Here is a 25,779-nt window from a genome sequence, read left to right as displayed (position 1 = left end):
ACGTGTTATATTATAAAGGAGCGACAAAATTATACAGCGACCTATTTTGTGCGTTAGAGGACAGTAAAGTGAAATTTAGTTTTAAACGATTTACTAGTCGGCACACAGATTTTAGATTTAGGATGTTTAAGATCAAATTTTTACATTTTGATTATATATTTTTTTATTTTATGTATGCTTTTTAATGTCACATTTTTAGATTTTGAATATACTTTTTTATTTTTATGTTGATTTTCAATATTCCAGTTCAAGTCTGTATGTGTGTCTAATGATACAGTGTGAACCTACTTCAATTAGTTCTCAGCTAGGTCCCACTAACAACTATAGAAACAAATATATTTGTCTAAGCTACTTAATTCTGCGCTGTTTTGTATTTTATCAAATTCCAAAATGGGGGTGCCCAGTAGCTCACCAGGGAGAGCCCACCATATACACGGCTTCGTGCTTACCGCTGCCCGGGTTCGAATTGGCACGTGGCCATTTGCTGCAGGTCATCCTCTCTCTGCCCCGTTCTTTCCACACTATCACTGTCCAATAAAATATGGAAAATGCCCAAAACAAATCTTTAAAACATAAATAAATAATTTGGAAAATGCCATGGCTTGAACGATACAGAATATGACACAACAAAGTATCGCCAGTTCTAGTTTATTTGACCATAGTTATGGTCAAATAAATATTAGCGTCGTGAAATTCAGCATGATTGTTAGTATTTAAAGGTTTTTTTTGTAATTTTTTTTATAGAAATATATTCATTATGTTTTTTTAATAATTATTATTTTTTAAATATTTAAAATATTGTTAAATATTCAATCACAGTCCTTATTTTGAACCCTGGATGTTTTCTATTGATAAATCAGATTTTCATGTCATTCAACTTGTGAACCGAAGTGAAGTGTGAAATCCCTTTCAAATACTATATGTGTATATCTATAAGTTTTTAGGGAGGGTTCTTGGTGATGATAACAGATCTTATAAATCTCTCATCCAGGTCTGTACCACCTGCTGCCAGGACTACCAAAACTGCCCCGGACACATGGGGCACATTGATTTACCACTTCCTGTATACAACCCCTTTCTGTTTGATGTAAGCATACACATGCACACAGGCATTTATACACACACACACACACACACACACACACTGCTTGTTTATTACTGATCAGGTTCTGATCGGGTCCTTGAAGTGCTTGAAGTACCTGAATTTCATCCTTAGAGATTGAAGTACTGCAATACCTTGAAAATAGCCCCTTTTGTGCTGAAGTGCTTGAAAAGTCCTTGTAAAGAAAATGCAATCATTGATATTCCACCTTGATTTTGCCATTCAAATTGGAATTTAATAAACATTTTCCTGAATCACCTTTATGACAGGTTGTGCCAGGTCAGGGAAATGTGAATTTAATCCAGCATGGTTGGAAATAGACACTTTTAATAGGAGATGACGATGAATATTAGAAATAGATTTATAGATATACTAATATAAATAATAGACAGAGACTAAGATTAAATTATATTTTAATAGATAAAGATCACATTGAAAATTAATTATTATATTTGCTTGCTTTTTCAAGTACTTGTAAATGGAAAGGAAAAACCCTTGAATTGTATTTTGTGATGCCAGAATGAACTTCTTTCTCACCTGTTTACCTCCTCACCTGTGATTTTTAAAAACAACCCAAACCAGAGCGTGTTTCTGTTGTTGCGGGGCTCCTGCCTGCGTTGCCACATGCTGACCTGTCCCCGTGCCGCCATACACCTGCTCCGGAACCAGCTGCGGCTGCTGGACCAGGGCATGGTGCAGGAGGTCTACAAGGTGGAACGTGTCCTTCACCAGGTGGGTGTCACCATATGTGTGTGTGGTTAACAATGTTAACCTTTTGTTTCTTTTTTTTGTAACCAAAGGTACAGTGCTTTAAAACCATAATAGGAGTAAATAAAAAATATTTTGTAAAAAAAAAAAAAAATGTAAAAAAGTATTGTTTATCCATGTTTGTCTATTAAGTTGAAAGAGTTGAGTTTGTGTGATTTTTGACATTTGTTTAAAAAAAATAAATAAATAGAAATGTCGGTTTATGCCTTCATATCGATTTTTTTTTTGATAGTAATTCATTCAGACACAAAGAAATGTCATTGACCCAAGTGTGTGTGTGTGTGTGTGTGTGTGTGTGTGTGTGTGTGTGTGTGTGTGTGTGTGTGTGTGTGTGTGTGTGTGTGTGTGTGTGTGTGTGTGTGTGTGTGTGTGTGTGTGTGTGTGTGTGCGTGTGTGTGCGTGTAGTACTTGGATGGGAACGCTCAGGCCAACGGAACTGAGATCCAAGAAGTGCTGGATGAGTTCACAGACAACGTGATCCGCAAGAGAGCTGGTGCTACTGAGAGGGGTCAACAGGTCAGCACACACACACACATTCTTGTACTGGTATCAAAGTGATGTCAAGAGTAAATACACCTGGGAAGTGAGGACCTACAGTATGTTCCTGATGCACTTCTAAACCAAAGAAATAGTCAGTTTGTAAACTGGTCCTCCCAAGTTTAGTAAAACATACACACGTTCTTATATTGTTATCCAAGTGAGGTTCGAGTAAATACACCTGGAAACTGAGGACCCATTAGGCAATGTCAACTTGAACTTTTCAACCCTTGAGTTTTATTGTCTAAAGCGTTCCATTTTGTCCATCATTGTCTTTTTAGTGTTCTGTATTCTTTTTTTTCATTCATTTCATTTTTTTTTCATCCTCAGAAATGTAAGCGCTGGAATACCTTGGGGAAAAAATACGTTATAGTTGAAAACCTGTGATATTGCCCCAGGTTTTGTTATTCAAACAGCAAAAAAGCGGCATAGATTCAACATTTTTAAAATGTACATACTGTAGATGTAAATTTGATGGTTATAGATACACTTATAATAGTAGACAACGAGATTAATAATAGATTGATGTATTTTATATAATAGATATACTAAATATAAATAATAGACAATAAGATTATTATTAGATTATAATTCATAAAGATACCATTGAAAATGTATTGTATTTGTGTTGGGTGTAGTCCTTGAAAATGAAAAAATCTGCTTAAACAATGTACTTGAAATTCAGTCATTAACCACTTGCAGAATTTTGGACGTGGAATCTTTCCTTGACGTGTGTGTGTGTGTGTGTGTGTGTGTGTGTGTGTGTGTGTGTGTGTGTGTGTGTGTGTGTGTGTGTGTGTGTGTGTGTGTGTGTGTGTGTGTGTGTGTGTGTGTGTGTGTGTGTGTGTGTTCGTTCTCCAAGGTTAAACACTTGGTTGAAAAGAGGATGAGTCTGGTAGCCAACTTCTGGAAAGTCCACATGTCTGGCAGGAAGTGTCCGAACTGCAGGTAACACCACGTGACCGTAAGACGGGTGTTGCAGGCTTGAAATCTCACTTAAGACTATCTTCAAAATATTCACAAAATCAACAGAGGCAGGAAAAATAACTATCCTGACATTATTTATATAGGAACAATGTTCCAGACTTAACTCCCATGTTGAATTCTTAAATATTATCTAAAATTATCAAATCGACAATAAAATTGAACAGTATGTCGTTCACCCGATAAGTCTTGAATCACCTTAAAATAAATATGTATTTGGGAAAAAAGAAATGGTTTGATCTGCAGGAGCTGTTGTAATTGCTGTTGTTGCTTTTGGTTTTGTAGATTTGGGCGGGCCATCGTGCGTCGGGAAAAAAGCTCCAAGCTGATTGTGACCATGCCGGGAGGGGCGAAGGAGGACGACGAGGAGGATGGTAAAAACAACTTCAAAATTGCGCTAATTTAGGTATTAACTCGACACGTCAATCACTACTTTACTCTTACCTATTGATCCTTTTTTCCTTATTAGATGAGCTGTCGGCCGGGAAGAGAGGCTACATGACCCCAAGTGTTGTTAAAGAACACCTGAGCAAAGTGTGGCAGAAAGAAGGTGAGCCAAATGTTTGAACAATTGAAATCCATTTTGTCAATATTTGTTGTTGTTGTTAAAAGAAACGTTCTGAGAGACTGAGCCATCAGACACAAGGAGTCGCAGGTAGAAAGTGCAAAAATGAGGGGTTTCTTGTCTCAAAAAATAGGAAATAACTGGGGATAGGTTGCAAAATCCAAACATGAGGGGAAAACACTTGTAGTACCCAAATAAAATCTAGGTTTATAAATAAATAAATAAATAAATAAATAAATAGAAAACCAGGGTTCAACACCAGACGGAGCTGGGGGGTATTCCTAAAGGCCGCTTATGCAGTAGGCGAGGCTAAAGTCCACTAGCCCAACTCACTTGGGGTATAAGCGGGTTGCTAAAAGCCAGCGAGAAAATATGGAGACTAGGTTACCTCTCTGGTTGGGCTTGTGTAAAAATATTCCAAACCTGTTTGATATGAAGCAAAGGACCGGACCGCACAGGGGTACCGAACTTTACCATTAGGTTTCGCAGTTGTTTCAGCACCTGCTCCCATGTTCGTGGCGCCGTGAGTCCATTTATAAACAAACATAATATTATGTTAACCATATTGCTTATTACTAATGCAATAAAACTGTTTTTACAACAAATGAGCATGTATATGCAGGATATCATTCTTCATGAGCACATCTCTCTCGTTGATATTTTTACACTTTATATTATTGATGTCGTGGTTGATGTTCAACCAAAAAACTTATTAGCCATATAAGGCACCCTGAGTGCTCAAATAACAATTTATACATGTTTTATTTATTTTATAAATGTCATGTTTTGTTGTAATTGAGTTGAGAATTGATGCCCTTCCTAGCGAGAAACGGTTTGTTCCTCCTCTTCGGCAGGTTTCTTCCTGAAGCATCTGTTCGACGGGCTCGACCGCGGCTCAGATGACTGTCCTGATCAGTTCTTCCTGGACACCATGATGGTGCCGCCCAGCAGGTCCGAAACACACACACTCACTCCCTTCTCAGACCAAACGACTATCAACCTTGATATTTCCGATTTTCGATATTACATGTTCTTTTATGTTTGCCTGTTCTAGTTCTTTTTTATAAAATGGCTGAAAATGGTTAGGAGTTGTTGCCCAAATTTGATTTTTGCTTCAACACATCCAGCCAAATACTGAAGATGCTTTTTTTTCTGCCTGATATTATCAGTTTCTGTCATGGCCTACTTTTCCAGGTATCGCCCGCTCAACCGTATGGGCGAAACCTTTTTCACCCACGGGCAGACGGTACACTTCCAGCAGGCCCTCCAACAGTCCAGGCTCATCCAGCAAATACTGACACTCATCGCGGAAGAAAAAGATGCTCAACAAGAAGAGGTAAGGGAAATCCTTTTGTTGTTTTTGTTTTGCAACAGTGGACAAAATAAACACTGCCGCCTCTCTCCTCTAAGCTTGCTGCCAAAAAAGACCTGCGTGCGGTGGAGATGGTGCCAGGCGCGACCTTGACAGACAAGCTCTACAGCGCTTGGATCCGGCTGCAGTCTCAGGTCAACAGCGTCTTCGACAGCGACTTGGATAAGCTCACCAGGGAGAAATTCCCAGGAATCAAGCAGGTACCGCAGGAACAACAACAGCAACGTCAGCGAGCCCAAAATTCAATGACTAATTCCCCTGTCCCTGCTTAGATCCTGGAGAAGAAGGGCGGACTCTTCCGGATGCACATGATGGGTAAACGAGTGGATTTTGCGGCGCGGTCGGTCATCTGTCCGGACATGTACATCGGCACCAACGAGATCGGGATCCCCATGGCATGTCTACCCATAATGCTTTGCTCTCTTTCTCTCTCTCTCGCTCTCAATTCAATGAAACTGATCTCTCTCTATATCTCTCGCTTTCTCTTTCTAGGTCTTTGCCACCAAGCTGACCTACCCACAGCCCGTCACGCCGTGGAATGTCAGGGAGCTCCGACAGGCCGTCCTCAACGGGCCCGCCGTCCACCCGGGCGCCGTTGCCGTGGTCAACGAGGACGGCACCAGGACCATCCTCTCGGACAGCAACGCCGCACAGCGCGAGGCCGTCGCCAAGCAGCTGATGACGCCCTGCGCTGGCCCGCATGCCGTCAACTCCAAGATAGTGAGCGAGACGCCACGTCACGCCTGCACACACAGAAAGATGTATCCGTTCAAGAAGTTCAAAAACGTTGAAAAATCCGCCATGTGTGCTACGGCTGGGCGATATAGCCAAAATTGATCCTGATATCAGTCATGATGTCATCAATACATGCTTTATATAAAGATAAAAACACATGGTAAAGCCTATTTGTGAAAGCTCAAATTCACAGGAGAGGCAAAATAAGCAAACAAAATGACCTTAAGCACAACCCTTAAATTAAAGTTATTGTTCTGTTTGTTTAAAATTGAACCCTAACATGCAGATATTTGACTACAAATGCTATAATTAGCATTTTACTGTAGCTTACAGTAGGATTTTTTCCTTGATAAATTAGGAAAGGTTTTCCTAACCCTCAAAATGTATTTGTCCCACATGCGCTAACCGTGATGAGCTGATTATTTCTTTGTGAGCGCCTCAAGAAAAAAATCAACACTCATTTAACTATACTGAACTAACTAACTATCCATCTTTCTATCTCTTTTGTTTGTTCCTCATTTCACTCCGGTCCTTCATGTCTGCATTCTTAATTCCGTTTGTCTGTACCGCTCCAGGTGAGCCGCCACATAAAGAACGGAGACGTCCTGCTGCTGAACCGACAGCCCACCTTGCACAGGCCATCCATACAGGCCCACTGCGCCCGCATCCTCCCAGGGGAGAAGGCGAGTCTCCCTCCAGCGCAGAACATACACAGGGTTTATTCATAAACATTTTTTTCAGAATGGCTTTATTCCGCACAGGCACATTGATGTAGCAATTTGCTCTGGTGCTTTCTTGTGCGTTTCTCTACAGACGATAAGCAAAAAAATAAAATTATGGAAAACTGAATAAGAAATCATAATAAACTAAAAGTGGAAAAAGTAAAAAAATATAAAATAATAATCATACAATTTATATATAATTTGAAAGTTGTCAAGAACTGCTCCGGCTGCCGACAGCAAAATGGCAAACTTGTACCCCAATACTGTTGCCTAGAGGTTAAGATGCTATTTCCGTGGTCCTCAAGACAAGTGCACAGCACAAATCCTAAGAGTGCTGATCTCTGACACCCCGTTTGCACCTGCAATTAACATGCATCTTTGGTGATTCGATCACAAATGGACAGCTCCAATGCCAGGTGTAAACACACCCAAACCGTTTTGAGGGTGCATTGAGAGCCCATAGCTAAGACTACATTCAGAGGTGCTCTGGGCCACATACTGTATGGCCTGGCATTGCCAGACCAATTTGCAAATGCGTGTTAGTCTGGAATCTCTGTTCATTTTCGATTTCCAAGGCGTTATCAACGGGCGCAAAATGTCTATGGACGCAATTGGATGGACCTACAACCAATCAGAGCCACGAAATGTGTGACGTAGCACTGAGCGACTGAGTTGATATACTAAACTTTTACCAAATCCCTTCACACCACTTTCGTGAAACTCGGCCCGGTGTCCAAAAATAATTTATTTTACCGGACAAATTTGAACCTTATCGGTCACGTTTCAATAACATTCTATGTTAAAAAGCAGATTTGATGTACGCCTGGATTACAGAACCCCTTGCACGGAGCTTGCCGCTTCAGGAGCACTCAACTCAGTCCACGGCTCTCTCCCAAGAGGAGAGGGTTAGGGGATCGGCCCCCTGCTACCGATTTAGGTACCAGATGTGCTTGCCCTGGCAGAGTGGTGCACACACGCAAGTCAGAGGGTTTTGTATGAGCATTGTAAACAGACATTTTCACTGGCAAGTTAATAATAATAAGTTAAAGTTAATAAAGTTAATAATTTTTTTATTGTTTTATAAATTGTACCAGGCGAAAAAACGGTAATAACTGGAGCCAAACATCAAGGTGTGGTGCTGTAAAGCGTAACAAACTTTTCCTGCGGTTTGTACTCAAATACCTAAGTTACATAGTGCAGGAACAGACGTTTGAGGGGGTGGGTGGGACTGAAAGAGGTACCATAGGTTCTCCATATTACAAGTCATTGTACAATCAAAATGACTTTGTGGTTAAAAAAAGAAAAGTTACATAGTGTTACTATGACAACTACATGTTTAAAAAAAAAAAAAAAATGTGTTTGATACAAGTAGAAATGAACGAGAACAAATAGATCTAAAATAAAAACACAAGAACACGACACACATGGCGCACCACTGTCTGGAGGAGAGAAAAAAATGATCTCCACTCCAGTTCTCTGTTCGGTTTGCGTTTTTCATTTTCCATACAAATAGGAAACTAAATAAATGTGATTTGCATATAGAGTGGGGAAGTGAGATCTGATCACGAGTTGTTACTTGAGACGCATGTTAATGCCAGGTGTAAACATGCCGTGAGCATGAGACTTACCTGTATTTATTTGACACTGTCGATATTCCAGGTCCTGAGGCTCCACTACGCGAACTGCAAGGCCTACAACGCCGACTTTGACGGGGATGAGATGAACGCCCATTTCCCACAGAGCGAGATGGGCAGGGCCGAGGCCTACACGCTCCTCAGCACCAACCAGCAGTACCTGGTTCCCAAGGTATCGCGCCCCACGCCTATGTCCAAAACACTGCTGTACCAGGCAACACTGTTAGGGAGAAAAAATTCAAATTAGCAAGAATTTCTGGTAGGGCTCTCCCTGAAAGTCGACGAGTCGAGTCATCAGTTGGAAACCCGTCAATTGACTGAAATTCTTAAAGTCGCTTAGCTTGAAGAATTTCAGTCATTGTTTTTTTTGTTTTTTTGTCGGTCAGTGTGCATTACAATAACAGGATAAAACAGATAGAAGCTTCCAAAATGCACAGGCATAACATTTCAATGAGGAATCATGAATTTATATTAGTGTGTGCGCACGGCTTTCCATGCGCCCCGTTTGCGGGAGCCATGCCCCGTTCCTCCAAATAAAACGACTAAAAATAGTGTTTTTTATTGTTTTATTTGGGGGAGCGGGGGATGGGGCACAGAGGAAAGGGACACGCATAGGTATCGTTAGGATTTTAACGGTACTACTACTCTTACCGATAATGCTTATTGATCCGGTACTTTTTTGCAAACACTTTTACAGATGGACGGGGGGCAATTGGGGTGCAATCTGTGACCTTGCTGCTTAGATGCTTCTTAGACTAATATATTAATGTTATTGCAAGTTAGAAACATATTTTAGCTTAAATAGATAGAAAACGCATTTTCTTAATTCTCCAATTTTGTTAACGGTACCGGCAACATCGGAGCTTATCGTTACTACGGTCTTTAGCCCGTTTAATACCGGTACCCAACCCTCGGCACATTCCTCCATGGCCCCCCCCCCCCTCCAACTCTATGAGTGATACTTATTTCTAGAGAATTTTTAGCTGGCTGTAACTGATACACAGTGGTTTGATACGATGACAAAATGTACTTATTGTAAGTCGCTTTGGACTAGTGTCTGATAAATGATGTAATGTAGTATGCTTACGATTACTATCCATGAAAGTGGCTATAGATTCAAAAAGGTATTTGTAAAATTTGGATACTGAATAGACGGAAAGAATTGTAACATCAATTATTTGGCATCTTTTCAAGGTTTGGAGCAGTCTTTCCACTGGAATTTGTGTGGCCTGGCAACCGTGACTAGATCAGATCTATGGTCAAACACGCACAGTGTATTGAGAACTGGGGGATAAGGAGCACCTGGCATACTTATATTGTATGATCTACCATTTTGTGGTTCTTATGTCAGATTTACACAAATTTCATACAATTTAAAAGTATATAGGTAGCTACATAGATACACATGTACATACGTTTTTCACTTATTGGGTTGGTAATGAAAAACATTGAAATCTCAGTCAAATATAAATATTGTGATGTCACTTTAAAGCCATACCGCCCCCCCCCCCAAATATGTAATTTTTAGTTACAATACAAAACGATAATACTTGCAATACCCTATTGTCTGTCTCGCCTTCGTCCCCTCCCCTTTCCCCGCATTTTTCTCCCAGGACGGGAAGCCTTTGGCCGGTCTGATCCAGGACCACATGGTGTCTGGCACGAGGATGACCCTGCGAAGCTGCTTCTTCACCAAAGACCAATATACCGAGCTGGTGTACAGGGGGCTGACAGACCGGCAAGGCAGGGTGAAACTGCTTCCACCGACACTTCTCAAACCCCAGTTTCTGTGGACAGGGAAGCAGGTACAACTCCATGTCTATTATAGTATGGACAGATAGATCGATTTGTTGTTCTAGGATGTTCTAACCGTTGGAATCATTGAAATTGCTGCAGGTGGTTTCGACCCTGTTGCTGAACATCCTACCGCAGAAGGCCGTGCCTCTCAACCTTTGCAGCAAAGCGAAGATCCCCAGCAAGGCCTGGATTCAAGTCCCACCAAGAAATACACCCGGGTACAACCCCTATGACATGTGCGACTCCAAGGTACATGCACACATGTAATATGTCATAAATGCATTCGTCTCTTGGAGTAAATGTGTGTGGAAGAGCTAATGGGCTCCACTAAAATTATAAACTTACATACTAATATATGTTGAATAACACTGGTATTACCTAATAAGCTTGTTAGTACATAGTTAAATTAATATTCATAATTTATACCCTATATGTGACCCACCGCAGATTTTAGGTACCCTTGGTGCCGTGCACTTTTTTTTCCACGTCAATTGAAAGTGGAGAATCAGAGCTTCAAAACGAGGTGTCACTTGTGCGAATCAGGCAAATATTTTCAAAGGGTGTGGCAAACTGTGTTTCTGAGATAATCACTCTTAAAGTTTCCCCAACACTTGGCTTCATTCAGCCAGCTCCCAGAATGCGACCAACAAAGCCACATGACTACTTGCCACATGGCCACTTGACACTTGACACTCTGCTGAATGGGAATTTGACACCCTGCTGAATGGGGCAATCTCTGCATTGTTCTTGTCTTTATAGGGAATGTTGAACAGGGTCACAACATCTCTGTTAAAAAAAACAAAAAACAAAAAAAAGCTTTTATTTAAGAGTAAGAATATACATGTTTTATAAAAGTGGAATTATTTAGGAGTTTAAATGTGCAGACACACAACAAAATGTACAGTCTGTCAATAATATTAGTCTTTGTATATCAGCCTCGGTGTGTTGTTTAATATATCCAACAAAGTTGTTGGAGTTACTATGTGGGCTAACCCCAACCCTACCCCAGCTATGCTCTGAGAGCCTGTTTGGGGCCTCTTTTCATTTTCTTTTCACCCCTGGCTGCATTTGCAGGTAAACTTGAGAATCTTGTTCATAATTTGCATCACCAACCTCAACGGACTTTATCACGTCATTAACTTCTTCCGTTGTAACAACAACGGGCGTATCGTCTGTCTCCTCCGGTGGTTCTTGAAAATATTCCGTTTCATCGTCACATTCAGGGTGAAATCCGCTGTTTGAAATGTTCTCCAAGTCCGGGATAACGCCGGTATCAGATTCAGCATCACTGTCGGAGAGCTGACTATCATCGCGGCAGTCCAGTACGCGCCGCTTACACTGACTTGGATCTATCGCACTGGTCAGACTATGGTCCGCGATGTGATTTCGAGCTTTCGCCACCCGCTTCTCGTAATGCATAACAACACAGAGATGAAAGTTTCACAGACAAGTGAAACCGAAGGCTTCTCGTCTTGTTTACGGAAGTGACGCCAGCTTTTCTTCTTCATTGGTATACGGCGCTCAAACAACAATGTATCCAGGTGTGTGTACAAAACACAAAAGATTTAAAGGTTGAACATTATCAGAACAGTTTCACATTGTGACTTCACATCACATGGAATATGGAGGAATGATTTTCACCTGGACGGTCACTTTAAAGGAAACGATCGATCGCCATTGTTCAGCGTCTTGGTAAGTGAACTGTGTTTTCTCCATGTAATATTAAGGTTGATTGATTAATTATTTAGTTACTATTTATAAATCAATCTCTGTTTTTAAAATATGTTGAGAGATTTAAAAAAAAAAACAAAGGAACATGAATCTGGAAAAATCTCATTTTCCTTCTAGAAAGGTTTTTTCAACTTATTTGGCGGCTCGTGGCAAATTCTAGAAATGCGCGACTGTACGAGTTTTGCTGCGGTGGATCACATCTGCCCATAAAAATAATTTATCCTGTGCATTGGATCGCATTTTGTATATTTTTTTATACTTTTTATATATCTGACTATTTCTGTTACGTAATCTTTTGTATTTTTTTTCAGCTATTTGTATATATTTTCAAAAAATTTTTTTACTTCCTATTGATTTCATTTTATTATTTTTGTTCTCCTTTTTTCAGACTGAGCTTTTTTATGCGAATTGCCTGTAATCTGTGACAAATTCCTAGTATATAATAATAATAATTAATAATAAATCCAAATGACTTAAAATTAGCTATTGTCCTCTTTGGAGTCTATATCAAGCCAGTTTCACTGGCTGTGGTATTGACTATAGCTTGGTGATTTATTCATTATTGCTTTCCATCAGCTTGGATCTGAGACTATTTTGGTGCTTGTCAGAACTGGATTTGTTTCACTTCAGGCCTGGTTTACAGTCTTTAATATCTCACCAGTCTCTGCTATCATTGCCGGATAATCCAATGTTACTTTGGCTCGTAACGACTCCATCCAGGATGTTCACCTGTCCCCCCCCCCCCCCCCTTCCAGGTCCTGATACGTAACGGGGAGCTGCTGACCGGCGTGCTGGACAAGGCCCACTACGGCTCCTCGCCATACGGTCTGGTCCACTGCTGCCACGAGCTGTACGGCGGCGAGACCAGCGGCCGACTCCTGACCTGTCTGGCCCGCCTCTTCACCGCCTACCTGCAGCTCTACCGAGGGTTCACTCTGTGTAAGAGAGTTGACTGTACATCGGGTCCTCGTCGGCCCGGAATTCACTCAGAACAAGTAACAGAGATAGATGAGTTTGACGAGAGGTTTGCTCAGGGGAAAACAAATTCAGATTTGCGTGCAGGGCTCTTAACCCTAGCGCAGGTCCAGTTGGAATTTACAGCTTTGTAAAACCACTGCCATGAACAGCAGTTGCCTGTGTTTAGCTTTGTAGATTTTTGCATTGTTTAGGTGCTCTTTTTTTTTTTTTTTTTTTTTTTTTTTTTTAAAGCATCAATTAAAAAAAAAAATTGATGGCAATCACTCAGGTTAATAATAATATAATGAACTTTATTTGTACAGCACAATTCATACAGGAGCTGTGCTTCACAAAAGCATTGGTTTGACTCTCAATGGTCAAAATCAGACTGGAGTTTGCCTTTGATATGTGATGTGTTTTGTTGGCTTAGATGTTTGACATTTCGCAGGCATCTAATATTGTCCTTTTTTTAAATCATATCTTCTACTTTTTGTCCTGGACCAGGGGTCTTCAACCTTTTCTCTCTCAAGGACCCCTTGGTGGATAGAGAAACAGTGCAGTGACCCCCTAGATTAAAAAGGAAAAAAAAGTGTTGCATTTTAAGCCTGGCCTAAAATGGCATATTTATAATTCCCTATTAACCTATTTATTTACTTAGTTATGATACTTACAGTTCCTGTGTGTTTTTATTTTAGATTTAGATGCATTTCCGTTAGTTTAGTTTCATTGGTAGACCAGTCACAGAGTGGGACTGGTCTGTGTCAAAAAATATAGTGATATCCACCTTTTTCTGGTTTTCACAAATACAATAAATAGCGTGTGAAATGCTGTTTAGGCCTTTTATTATAATCGAGTCGAGGTTTGACAACTATAAGTACAGTCGTTTTTTGTTGTTTTTTTTAAATCTAAAACTGATTTAACTAAGCAACTAAGACTTTTTTATTTTTGAAAAATGAAAAAAATGTGCTTGAACAATGTACTTGAAATTCAGTCATTAACCACTTGCAGAATTTTTGAAAATTCCACGTGGAATCTTTCCATGACGTACGTGTGTGCGTGTGCGTGTGCGTGTGTGTGTGTGTGTGTGTATTCTCTAATGACAATTTGAGCTTGTGCTTGTGTGTCTGTCCAGGTGTGGAGGACATCTTGGTCAAACCAGGGGCCAACAGACAGAGGAAGAGGCTCATTAAGGAGTCACGCAAATGCGGCACCAGGGTGAGTTGTGGTTCTACAGCGTCCTAAAAGCAGCCGTGCGCTTAGAACCATACATTGCTGAAAAACTTTCTTACGTTTTTTTTTTTGCCCTCCCAGGCGCTTCAGGTAGCCTTCAACCTCCCGGAAAACGTGGATCAAGCCATGGCTCGCGGCCGCTGGCAGGACGCTCACCTCAACCCGGACCAGAGGGACTTCCACCTGGCCGACATGAAATTCAAAGAAGTGGCCAACCAAGTGAACAACGGCATCAACCAGGTGACGTCTAATAAAAACAAACGTACTGAAAGGGTTTTGTTTTTTATTTTTATTTGTCCTGAAGCTGTTTTGAAAGCAGTGGGAAATACTTGGTCACCATATATAACCATATATACTGGTGTCCTGTGATAACTTAATGGAACAGAACTGTAATTTTACTCAAAAAGATAAGATAACACTCAGGGTTCCAGACTGGTGGCAGTGGTGCACCTGACTTTTTCATTTAGGTGCACCAGCACATATTTTAGGTGCACCCAACATTTTTCAGGTCAGGATTAGGCATCATAGCCCCGGGGAAACGGTTACTTCTGCCAATGATGCAGGGTTTGGGCTGGGCTGCGTTTCTGTTATCCCGTAATTGCCAGTTTTTGACCATCTCTTGGTCAAAAGAGATCTCTTGAAGTCAGACATTTAAATCTCTCCGGTCATAATGTCCGGTGAAAATAATTCCCTCCGAGCACAATTTATATGGCTCTCGCTTGCTCTCTCCGTGTCTCTTTTTCTCTCTCTCTCCCCCATACACTTTGGCTAGGTGTGCATGCCGGCTGGCCTCCACACCTCCTTCCCAGACAACAACCTCCAGCTAATGGTCCAATCAGGAGCCAAGGGATCCACTGTCAACACCATGCAGGTAAATGTGTATATATACTGTATCTCATTATCTCGCTCTCTTTCTGTGTCTCTCCCTCTCTCTCGCGATTGAATTCAAGAGGCTTTATTGGCATATGTTTACATTGCCAAAGCAAATGAAAAACAAAAAATCGAAATTAAATGTAAAATTTAAACAGAAAAATATAAATGTTACAGTCAAAAAGGTATGCAAATGAGTGAAGGTTACCTAAAAAAAAAAAAATATATATATATATATATATATATATCTATATATATATATATCTATATCTATATCTTAATATTGTTTATACATTACCCAGCAAATACTTTGGTTCCTTACATCTTGCTGGTTTTCTTTACTGTCACTCTTAAAACCCCGGTTGTGTTCTTTAGATCTCTTGCCTTCTAGGTCAGATCGAGTTGGAGGGCCGGCGGCCGCCGCTGATGCCTTCTGGGAAATCGTTGCCGTGCTACCAGCCGTACGAGCCGTCACCCGCCGCCGGGGGCTTCGTCTCCGGAAGGTTCCTCACGGGCATCAGGCCGCAGGTAAAGAAAGAGGATAGCTGTGGGTATCCACCAGCCAATTGGTAATAATATCTCCTAACTCCAAAGGCCTAATTGCCATTTGGTTTTTTTTTCCTGTACATTTTTCCCTCTGTAATGCTCCCGTGTCCCTTAATTTGTCCACAGGAGTTTTTCTTCCACTGCATGGCCGGCAGAGAGGGACTGGTCGACACAGCCGTGAAAACCTCCAGATCAGGATACCTGCAAAGGTAACGGTGTAAACCTTATACAGTAACCTCAAGAGAATAGACCTTCATGACTTTAAAGCTTCCAAATGTCTTGAGTTTGCTCCCAGTTTATTTGGAAGAAAGTCTTGATGAGATCGAAGGCTGTGTTGCTTTATCTTTTGTTATTCTCGCTGCCAAACTGCGTTAACATGTGGTCATAAATAACACTACTGTATGTTTCAAATTGTGGGTCATCGACGTCTTTTCCCTCCTATCCCTCCTAATCCTATTTCAGAATTGTGAAACCAAGCAATAGCTGGATTTCACTGTATTGTTTCACACAGACTAACATAAATAAATCTAAAATAAAAACATACAGGAACCCTAAGCATTGTAACTGAGTATGTAAATAGGTTAATGAGGTATTTTAAATGTTATTATAGGTCAGCCTTAAGGGGACCCCTGCTGTTTTTCTCTATCCACCAAGTGCTCCTTGGGCTGAGAAAGGCTTGAAGACCCCTGCTTTAGTGAAGTAGCGTCTTTTCTTTTTCCTTTTTCCCTAATTGATTCATATTTATTTGCAAGCACTTGGCCTCCACTTGTGCAGGTGCATTGTGAAACACCTGGAGGGGCTGGTGGTCCAGTACGACCTGACGGTGAGGGACAGCGACGGCTCCGTGGTCCAGTTCCTGTACGGCGAAGATGGCCTGGACGTCCCCAAGACCCAGTTCCTCAAGCAGTCGCAATTCCCCTTCATTGAGGAGAACTACAAGGTAACACAGACATTGACTTTATGGACGGAAACCAAACCGCTTCTGACCTTTGACCAAATCACACGACTCGTGCTTTGATTCCCGTCCACCTAGGTCATCAAGAACTCCCAAAATCTGGAAGAGGTGTTGTCACGGTTGGACCCCAAGGCTGCCGCTCAACAATTTAAAGCCATCCAGCGCTGGAAAGACAAGAGGGTGTGTTCACGTCACGGTATGTATGTTGGGGTTTTTTGTTTTTTCTCCCCATTGGCTTCGAATGAAATGCTCTTTCCTAGATGATATTGATAATGTCAATCTCTGTATAGGAGCATTCCTGCTATTCTCCCAGAAGAAGCTTTCCAAACTAAAGCAGTCGACAGGAGGGGACGGGGCTCTGGTCAACGGCAGAGATCCCGCCACGCTGCAGGTGTGTGTGTGTGTGTGTGTGTGTGTGTGTGTGTGTGTGTGTGTGTGTGTGTGTGTGTGTGTGTGTGTGTGTGTGTGTGTGTGTGTGTGTGTGTGTGTGTGTGTGTGTGTGTGTGTGTGTGCGTGCGCACGCTGCACTCAGGCACTTCATCTTTGACAATCTTTTTCAAGTATCAATTCCCCCCCAAGTCATGTGAGGGGAATAATTCACAAAAGGCTGATTACTGTTTGGTTTATTTCAAACTGCTCTTTAAACTGGATGTATAAGGCAACATTCTGTTTTATTAGTGCATCGCGCCAGATAATTGCATATTACTTATGTGTTACACATGCAACCTACTTATTATATATAGTTCAGTGTGGCAGACACACAACACTGATGAGTAGCCTGACCTGATAAGTCGATATTGAAAGCTCAATATAATTATATTCTTATGTTGAAATACCATTCATTTTGTTGATTTCTTTAACCACAAATTGCTTGCAGACTATAGTGTTTGAGCATTACCTTAAGGCAGTGGTTCTCAATGTGGGGTGCCAAACGGTTAATACTTAAACTTCAGCATTACTTAATTTACAAGACATTGGCACCGTTAGGAAATGTATAGATGTATATACTGTAGAGTATAGACGTTATGGAAGTTTGGACAAAAATAAGACAAAAAGACAAAAAATATAGATGAGGGTTCCAGAGACAAAATGTTATCAAATGTGGTCTGTGGCCTCAAAAATCATTAACTAAAAGTCCAACCTCCAATCCCGCTCCCATCCACAGCTGATCGACCGCTGGCATTCTTTGGAGGAAGCCAACCGGGTCAAGTACATCCGGAAGTCTATGCGCTGTCCAGAGCCCAGCCTGGGCCTGTTCAGGCCAGACGTCTGCTTCGGATCCGTGTCGGAAAACTTCCACAGCATCACTGAAAAGTATTCCCAAAGCGTGCAGCGCCCCGACGACCTGGATACCGAGAGGTTAGAGAGAGTGTCTGTGTGTGAGATTAAATACTGGTCACATATACCTCAATCATGAAGGAAGAATCCATAAGCCCATAGTGGTGATAGAATTCCAGGTCCAGAAAGTAAAAGCCCTGCCGTGTTTTTGCCCCAGCTCATGCAGTGAGCCATTCATTCGTTGGACACCTGGGTTGTTGAGTGAACAAATATTTTTTTCCCCAACTGTGGTAAATTGTGTGAACATGTACAAAAAATAACAACTTGCCCTCACCCAGGCTTCTTCAGCTGCTCAACTACAAGTGGCAGCGGTCGCTGTGTGACCCCGGGGAGGCGGTGGGCCTCGTGGCCGCGCAGTCCATAGGGGAGCCCTCCACCCAAATGACCCTCAACACCTTCCACTTTGCTGGCAGAGGAGAGATGAACGTCACCCTCGGAATTCCGAGGTAACCCACACTGAATCCTCCGGGTCCTTCCGAGTCATCCTTCCTAACAGACTGTTGAAAAGTTTTTGCCACTGACTACATTTCCCTACCTGGCTGATCTCGCATGATTCGCTTGTTGGCTGATTGCCCCTGTAACCATAGCGTCTTCAATGTATCACTTGCCTAAGTTGCACCACAGTACCCGACCAAATTATTAGCTTAACTTATGAAGTTATAAGTAAGTACTTTATTGCTAAATGTACTATTTAGCTTTGTGGGCCATATGACAAAATTGATGTGCCATTTTCTCATCCCTGGCTTTTTTCTCCCTCTCTTTGTCTCGTGCCCCTCTCAGACTCAGGGAAATTCTGATGATCGGCTCTGCCTCCATCCAGACTCCTATGATGCGGGTCCCCGTGTTGAACAACGCGGAGGCTTTAACGAAGGCTGCTACGCTTCGTAAGAAGCTCTCCAGGGTCTGCTTGGCTGAGGTATGGGCTCGCTCCTCTTCAGCAAATGCTTTTGTCAAGTTCCAGTTGTGTGTGTGTGTGTGTGTGTGTGTGTGTGTGTGTGTGTGTGTGTGTGTGTGTGTGTGTGTGTAAAGCTTGTGTGTGGTTTTGCCTCTGTAGGTCCTACAGAGGGTCGAGGTTGTTGAGAAGCTACGGATCGAGAGCAGCACAAAGAAATTCCAAACGTTCGACATCACCTTCCACTTCCTGCCTCCGGAGCATTACCGCAACGATAAGCCGGTGTCGCCGCAACAGATACTGCATTTCATGGAAACCAGGTGTGCATGCGTTGTGGTTTGCGGCCTCCGCCCCTTTCAGCACTAACCAGAGATGCGCCGATACCAACAGTAGTTTTTTGTAACTATCTGATACCATAGGCTCAGTTATATAGGAAGTTTAAGGGCCACTTGTAGGTTGGTATACCCAGTGAATTAATGTGTTGGGAAATTATGGAGCAATTGAAGATTTGGTTATTTTTTTTGTTTTTACTTGGAATTGAAGCTGTACTAATTTTTGACATGCAATTAGTCACGGGCACTTCAGAAATCTGGCATTGAATTTGAACGTGACGTAGCAAGTGTGAGACGCGACAGAGCTAGCCCTACAGTGCATGCCGTGTACTTGGCAAGTAGTAGGAGGTGGAGAGATGTCAAGAGTGTGTTTTTATTCTAGATTTATTACAGAGTTTCTTACTTGTTTGAGACAAAAAAACGCAATCACCCGCTCTGTAAACATCCGCTCCGTCCCACTGGCTCTCTCTCCAGATAGACGGTAGAAAGATAGAGTGATTGATTATGTCCATTTATTTCGAATGGCCCCAAACAAGCGCTCTGAAGGTCTTTCCACATCACGTTTTCTCCACATGAAATTCCCCCAAAATCAGATTAAAATAGAACAAAACAAAAAAAAACAAAAAACAGATGCATTTCATATGTACACAAACCCTTCACACCGGGATTCCCACAGATCCCAGCAGGGTGTTTAAACATCCCCGAGAACAGAAGAGAAAAAGCAAAACATGTTAAGCAGTTAAGCAGCTGCAAACACAAAATAAAAAAAATAAAAACGTAAAAAAAATCGTATCGTCTTGTCAAGTTTGTAACAGACGCAGATGGGACAGAAATCGAGTCCGATAATAGCGCCGAGAGAGATACGAATGTTCGCTTCTCCCTCCTCACTTCTCCCAGGTTCTTCCATCTGCTCCTGGATGGAATAAGGAAGCGCAGCGCCAAGCTGGCCTCCGGGGGCGTGGACATCCGGAAGGCCACGCACGGGGACCAAGACGGCGAGACGGCCACCGCGGGGGTGCGTTTCCTGTTTCTCGCCGCCTCTCGGTCGTTCATTACGACGCATTTCATCACTTTGATTGAATGCGTCCAGTGTGTGGAAAGTGTCCATGTTGTGACATCGCTGTCGTGCGTCAGGCCGGCGGAGAGGGGGGAGAGGAAGACCAGGAGGCAGCCATCGTGGACGACCAGGAGAACGAAGGAGACACGGACGCCACGGACGCCAAACGCAAAGAGAAACAGGCGGAAGAGGTGCAGTATTGCTCAGACCGACCGACCGTTCGCAGATTGTGGAGGACAAAGTCGCTCTAGATATGTCGTCAAGCGATCGTGTCGGGCGATGTGGATGTAGTTCCTGTGGCCGCCTATAGTGGTCCCCGATTAAGCGTTTGCCGTGCCTTGGAAGGTGTCCGTTAGTTTTCAGTGTTTGCCTCAGGAGGGAGGCTGTGTGCGTACTATACGCGGTGGCTCTCATGCTTATTATTATTGTTTTTATAAACAGCTATCTGAAATACTTTTACACTTTTAGCCGGCAAGCTGCCTTGCCAACACTTAGCACCTGCTCGCACACAGCCTGCGGTTTACGGGTCTGTGTTGGGAGTTTGAGCTTATTAAGTCTTTCTGTTGACCGTCTCCTTGCGGGCACCGTGCCGACATTTCTCTGTGCGCAGCCTTACTTGCGCGAAGTTGCGGGACTGTTTTCCCATCGGCGAATGATAAGGCTGAATCCGTGAACGGCATTGCTTGCTTCATTGTTCACATCCATCCGGGGCTTGTTATAATTGTTGTGCTGCCGCTATTGTTTCTATGGTTTACTCACAGGTGTGTGAATTGACCTGGATATGAAGCGTCCACAGCTCAAAATTAATATAACATTAGTTTCTAAAGGGATAAGACGGAGCCCTCTCCCCTGCCCGGGTAAAAAAATAATAATAATTGATTCGGCAGCGTTCCGCCGGTGCTCGTGCATATAGGGCAAACACTGGTTTTATTTGGTAGAAAAAATGTATATGTATCAAAATTCTTAACAGGTCCTTGAGGTGCTTGAAGTGCTTGAATTTCATCCTCAGGATTGTAAATGCAAAATATCCACTTTGTGCTGAAGTTCTTGAAAAGTACTTGGGGGGCGGGGGAAAGCACTCGTTGAAACCTGTGATATTCCCCCTGGTTTTGTTATTCAAATTGTAACGTAATTAAAAAAATATCCAGAATTGCTTTTACAGCATAGACTAAGCCAGGGACATGTTAATTTAATCCTTCATGGCCATGATCATCATCATGGCATTTAATTAATAAAGATTACATTGAAAATGTATTATATTTTTTTTGTGTTGAAGTCCTTGAAAATGCTTAAAAAAACAACAACTTGAATTTCATTTTGTAATGCCAGAATGAACCTTGAAATGTTTATGTGACCCACCGCAGAGAACCCGCATTGTCGCGCATTTCTAAAATTGCCAGGAGCAGCCAAATAAGTTGGAAAAAAACCTTTCCAGAAGGAAAATGAGGTTTTTCCAGATTTGTGTTCCTTTGTGTTTTATTTTATCTCAACGTATTTTCAAAGCCGTGTTTGATTTGTAAATAGTCGAAAAATGTTAAACCGTGGAGTTAAATATTCCCGTTCAATTACAATGGGAAACACATTTCATTTACCGAGACGCTGAACAGCGCCGAACAACACCGATCCATGGCTTCCTTTTAAAGCGACCTTCCAGGTGAAGATCATTCCTCCATATTCCATGTGATGTGAAGTCAATGTGGAACCGTTTTGATAGAATTCAACCTTTTTAAATCGTACTAGTTTTATACACACCTGGATTCATTGTTGTGTAGGCGGCGTTACACGCGAATAAGAAAGGTGACGTCACTTCCGTAAACAAGACACGGAGCCCTCGGAAAACTTTGAGGGTGATTATCTCAGAGACGCAGTTTGCCACACCCTCTTTATTTACAAGCCATAGCTTGAAAAATATAGCACAAGTGACACCTTGTTTTGAGGCTCTGATTCTACACTTTCAAATGGAGTTGAAATTAAAAAAAGTGAAACGGCACCAAAGGTACCCCAAATCTGCGGTGGCTCACATACATACATTACTTGGACAATTTCACATGTGTTTTCGAGTCCTGACCTTTATCATGGAACTTTGACCCATGGACGCAACTTTCCCACCGGGCTCCGTCTCTCTTCTACACCCACCAGGTCGACTACGACAGTGATGAGGGGGAAGAGGAGGAGAGAGACGGAGATCAGTGCGACGAGATGGGAGAGGGGGACGAGGGTGAAGCAGAAGAAGAAGAGCAGGAGGCAGAGGAGGAAGACCAGGCGATCATCAAACTGGGCCCGCAGCGAGAGGAGGAGGAGGAGGAGAAGAAGAAGAAGAAGAAGAGGAACAAAAAGCACAGGGGCGAGGACAGGATGGACATGTCGCGGGTCCAGGCTGTTCTCTCCTCCTTCCAGGCCATAGAGAGCTACTCCTACGACGCCGCGCACAGCCTGTGGTGTCAGGTGGGTGGAGCAGAACATTTGTAATCCGCCTTTTTGAAACCCCAGAAACGTGAGTGTTCCGCAGGTGATGAAAGGTTCGACTCTTTTTGTGAGCCTGGGCTCCTGACGAGTGAAAAGAGTCTTTTGATTTGATTCAGTTGGTTTTATTGTGCGCTCAACGTTGTGCCATTCGTTTCTGTCGTCTGCCGCTCCTCCGTCCCCGGCAGGTGGCCATGGTCCTCCCGGTGAGCAAGGCGCACTTCGACCTCACCACCGTGCTGTCGTCGCTGGCCCGTGCCGCCGTCATCGTGCAGACCAGCGGCATCACGCGCTGCCTGCTGGGCGAGGGCACCACGGCGAACGGGGAGAAAGAGACGGTTCTCAGCACCGAAGGAATCAACATGCAGGAACTGTTCAAGTACAGCGACGTACGCAAGACGATTGAACACACACACACACACAGAGTTTTCAGAATTTAAGTATAAGGCTATGTGGGTTTTTGTAGCAGTTTCGCCTGCCACACGCCAACCGAGTGGCGTTTTCAGGGCCCTCTGACACAGAGACACAGGGGAGGCGGTTGGGGTTTAAAAGTACCAGTTTTATTGTAGATAGTGGGCACGGTGGAACAAGACTGGAGCAGATGTCATACATGTCATGACAAGGGCTCCTCGCCGGCGCGTGAGTTTTGCCTGTTGCTCATTGATTGAACAGGCATACAGCCACACTGGTCCCAGGCGCTATTACCTTAAACCATGCCATCCCCCACGCCACAGTTTTATCACTTTTTTTGGTGCAACAGGATTTATAGCTAAACCTTTATTTAGTCCGGGTTTAGACATATTTAGATAGAGGTGTGTGTAACCCACCCCCAAGTCGAGCTGATAACGGTGTTGTTACAAGAATATGATACAAAACGAGCGTCGTGAAACATTCCATTTCTTCCTCCAGATCCTGGACGTCAGCAGGCTGTATTCCAATGAGGTGCACTCCATGGCCAAAACGTACGGGATTGAAGTGGCGCTGAAGGTGATCGAGAAGGAGATCAGGGACGTCTTCGCTGTCTACGGTATACAGGCTCTCTCAGTTCAACTCAATTCAATTCAAATGTGCTTTATTGGCATGGCAATGATTCTTACATTGCCAAATGTAAGACTGAAACAATAAATAATATTTAATATAAACTTATGAACTAAAGGTATTAGACAGTAATGAAATTATTAAATAAACTGTATTATTATTAGTATTATTATTATTATTAATAAAATTGATGGTGGCGGCCAGACTGTGTTCACCGTGCCTGTACTCTCTCTGTCTCTTGCAATCACCCACACACATTAAAATGTATTGACAATTACATTTAATCCAAATACGGACGGATGTAATGTAGCTGATGTAGTTCTGCTTGTAATGGAGTTGATTGGCCAATGAGCTGTTTCAGTGTGTTAACCTGAACATACAGTAAATGGTGCTGGAGCAGGCTGGCTGTGCATCATCAAGTTGCCGTGGTGACCCGCCCAGAGGGCCCTAGGGCCTACTGGCAGCTTAACCCTGGGCTTTGTTTTGCGGTCTTTCTTTCTTCCAGGCATCGAGGTGGACCCTAGGCACCTGTCGTTGGTAGCTGATTACATGTGCTTCGAGGGCGTGTACAAAGCCTTCAACCGATACTCCATCAACTCCAACTCTTCACCGTTCCAACAGATGACCTTTGAAACCAGCTTCAAGTTCCTAAAACAGGCAACTTTAATGGGTGAGTGGGGAGAAAATGTAATGAATTATAGAGAGTTTGTTTAATAAAATGGAGGAAACCTATATAATGGGATGCTTGTATGTATTTACGGTATAATGTCTACGGATTTAGCTCTAAAGATAGATCGATAAATATACACCACATGGCGGAAAGTATGCAGACACCCGAATTCCACACCCATATGTGTTTGTTGAACATTTAATTTCAAAACCATGGTCTTTAAAATGGAGTTGGTTCCCCCCTTGCTGCTATGACAGCCTTCGCAGAAGAATGGGGGCTTTCCACTAGATTTTGGAACATGGCTGCGGGGATCTGCTCCCATTAAAGACACGCGCATCAGTGAAGTCAGGCACTGATGTTGAGCGACAGGGAGTGGCTCACAGTCGGTGTTCCAATTCATCCCAAAGGTGTTTGAATGGGGTTCAGGTGTGGGCTCTGTGCAGACCAGTCCGGGTCCTCCACCAGAGTCAGTAAACATTTCTTCATGGACGTCGCCTTGCGCACGGGAGCATTGTCATGCTGAAGCAGAAAAGAGCCTTCTCCAAACTGTTGCCACAAAGATAGAGGTGCACAATTCTCATTGCCATCGTACGCTGTAGCATTAAGATTTCCCTTCTGGAATTAAGGGGCCAAGCCCAAATCATGGAAAACCGCCCCAGACCATTATTCCTCCACCACCAAACTTTACAGTTGGCACTATGCATTCAGGCAGCGTTCTCCTGGCTTCCGCCAAAGCAATGGTCCATCAGACGCCGGACGGTGACGCGTGACTGCAGAGGATGTGTTTCCCCTGATTCAGAGTCCAATGGTGACATGCTTTACACCACTCCGGTCGACACTTGGCATTGTTCGTGGTGAACTTAGGCTCATGTGCAGCTGCTGGGCCATAGAAACCACAGTTCATGAAGCTCATGATGAACAGTTCTTGTGCTGACGTTGCTTCCTGAGGCGGCTTGGAACTCTGTGAGTGTTGCAACCGAGGACGGAAGACACACGACAGTGCTTCTGCGAGCTTGTGTGGCGTATCTCTTCGTGGTTCGTGTTGTTGCTCCGAGACATTTCCAATTTCCAATAACAGGACTTGGGGTTGAGCGGCGCAGGTGTAACAGGGCAGACATTTGACAAACTCATTTATTGGTCGGGTGGCGTCCTGTGACAGCGCCGTGTCGAAGATTCACTGAGCTCTTTAGCGCGACCTATTCTGAAGCACAGGTTTTTTGCTTTACTCCAAGCCATTCCAACGTTTTTTTCTGGTTTTTTTTGTCATCCTTGTTGATGTGTATAACTTCTCTCTCCCCTTTAGGCACCCATGACGAGCTGCAGTCTCCCTCCGCCAGCCTGATCGCAGGCAAGCTGGTCAAAGCAGGAACGGGGCTGTTTGATCTCAAACAGCCGCTGCAATAGGAGGATTTTCCAGGCCACATCCTGCCTGTTCATTGCTGCAAAGACTTGCTTATCAGAGGGGCTAGATATAACATTATAAT

The 25,779-nt window shown here is 43.0% G+C and overlaps 1 protein-coding gene across 1 annotated transcript in view; it reads left to right on the top strand.

Annotated features, from left to right (window-relative positions):
* The window catches only part of polr1a (RNA polymerase I subunit A), a gene marked incomplete at its 5' end in the record, with an annotated part of 26,924 nt that extends 1,145 nt beyond the window's left edge, over positions 1-25,779 (top strand). The window contains 35 exons of the mRNA XM_080008362.1: positions 992-1,087; positions 1,685-1,834; positions 2,276-2,386; positions 3,270-3,355; positions 3,677-3,765; positions 3,861-3,941; positions 4,811-4,907; positions 5,151-5,292; positions 5,367-5,528; positions 5,601-5,723; positions 5,821-6,048; positions 6,639-6,746; positions 8,445-8,591; positions 10,033-10,224; positions 10,316-10,465; positions 12,703-12,886; positions 14,037-14,119; positions 14,216-14,374; positions 14,907-15,005; positions 15,380-15,532; positions 15,677-15,759; positions 16,325-16,490; positions 16,584-16,701; positions 16,796-16,896; positions 17,671-17,864; positions 18,122-18,289; positions 18,624-18,759; positions 18,898-19,055; positions 19,965-20,082; positions 20,202-20,315; positions 22,264-22,569; positions 22,776-22,976; positions 23,497-23,614; positions 24,131-24,295; positions 25,599-25,779. Coding sequence (XP_079864488.1) covers positions 992-1,087; positions 1,685-1,834; positions 2,276-2,386; positions 3,270-3,355; positions 3,677-3,765; positions 3,861-3,941; positions 4,811-4,907; positions 5,151-5,292; positions 5,367-5,528; positions 5,601-5,723; positions 5,821-6,048; positions 6,639-6,746; positions 8,445-8,591; positions 10,033-10,224; positions 10,316-10,465; positions 12,703-12,886; positions 14,037-14,119; positions 14,216-14,374; positions 14,907-15,005; positions 15,380-15,532; positions 15,677-15,759; positions 16,325-16,490; positions 16,584-16,701; positions 16,796-16,896; positions 17,671-17,864; positions 18,122-18,289; positions 18,624-18,759; positions 18,898-19,055; positions 19,965-20,082; positions 20,202-20,315; positions 22,264-22,569; positions 22,776-22,976; positions 23,497-23,614; positions 24,131-24,295; positions 25,599-25,699 — 4,887 coding nt within the window. The 3' untranslated portion in view covers positions 25,700-25,779. The remainder of the gene's footprint in view (positions 1-991; positions 1,088-1,684; positions 1,835-2,275; positions 2,387-3,269; positions 3,356-3,676; positions 3,766-3,860; positions 3,942-4,810; positions 4,908-5,150; positions 5,293-5,366; positions 5,529-5,600; positions 5,724-5,820; positions 6,049-6,638; positions 6,747-8,444; positions 8,592-10,032; positions 10,225-10,315; positions 10,466-12,702; positions 12,887-14,036; positions 14,120-14,215; positions 14,375-14,906; positions 15,006-15,379; positions 15,533-15,676; positions 15,760-16,324; positions 16,491-16,583; positions 16,702-16,795; positions 16,897-17,670; positions 17,865-18,121; positions 18,290-18,623; positions 18,760-18,897; positions 19,056-19,964; positions 20,083-20,201; positions 20,316-22,263; positions 22,570-22,775; positions 22,977-23,496; positions 23,615-24,130; positions 24,296-25,598) is intronic.

Source organism: Zeus faber, assembly GCF_960531495.2.
Source record: "Zeus faber genome assembly, chromosome: 10".
Classification (NCBI taxonomy): domain Eukaryota; kingdom Metazoa; phylum Chordata; class Actinopteri; order Zeiformes; family Zeidae; genus Zeus; species Zeus faber.
Note: the sequence above shows the minus strand (reverse complement) of the source record. Positions and strands in the feature narration are given on the sequence as shown.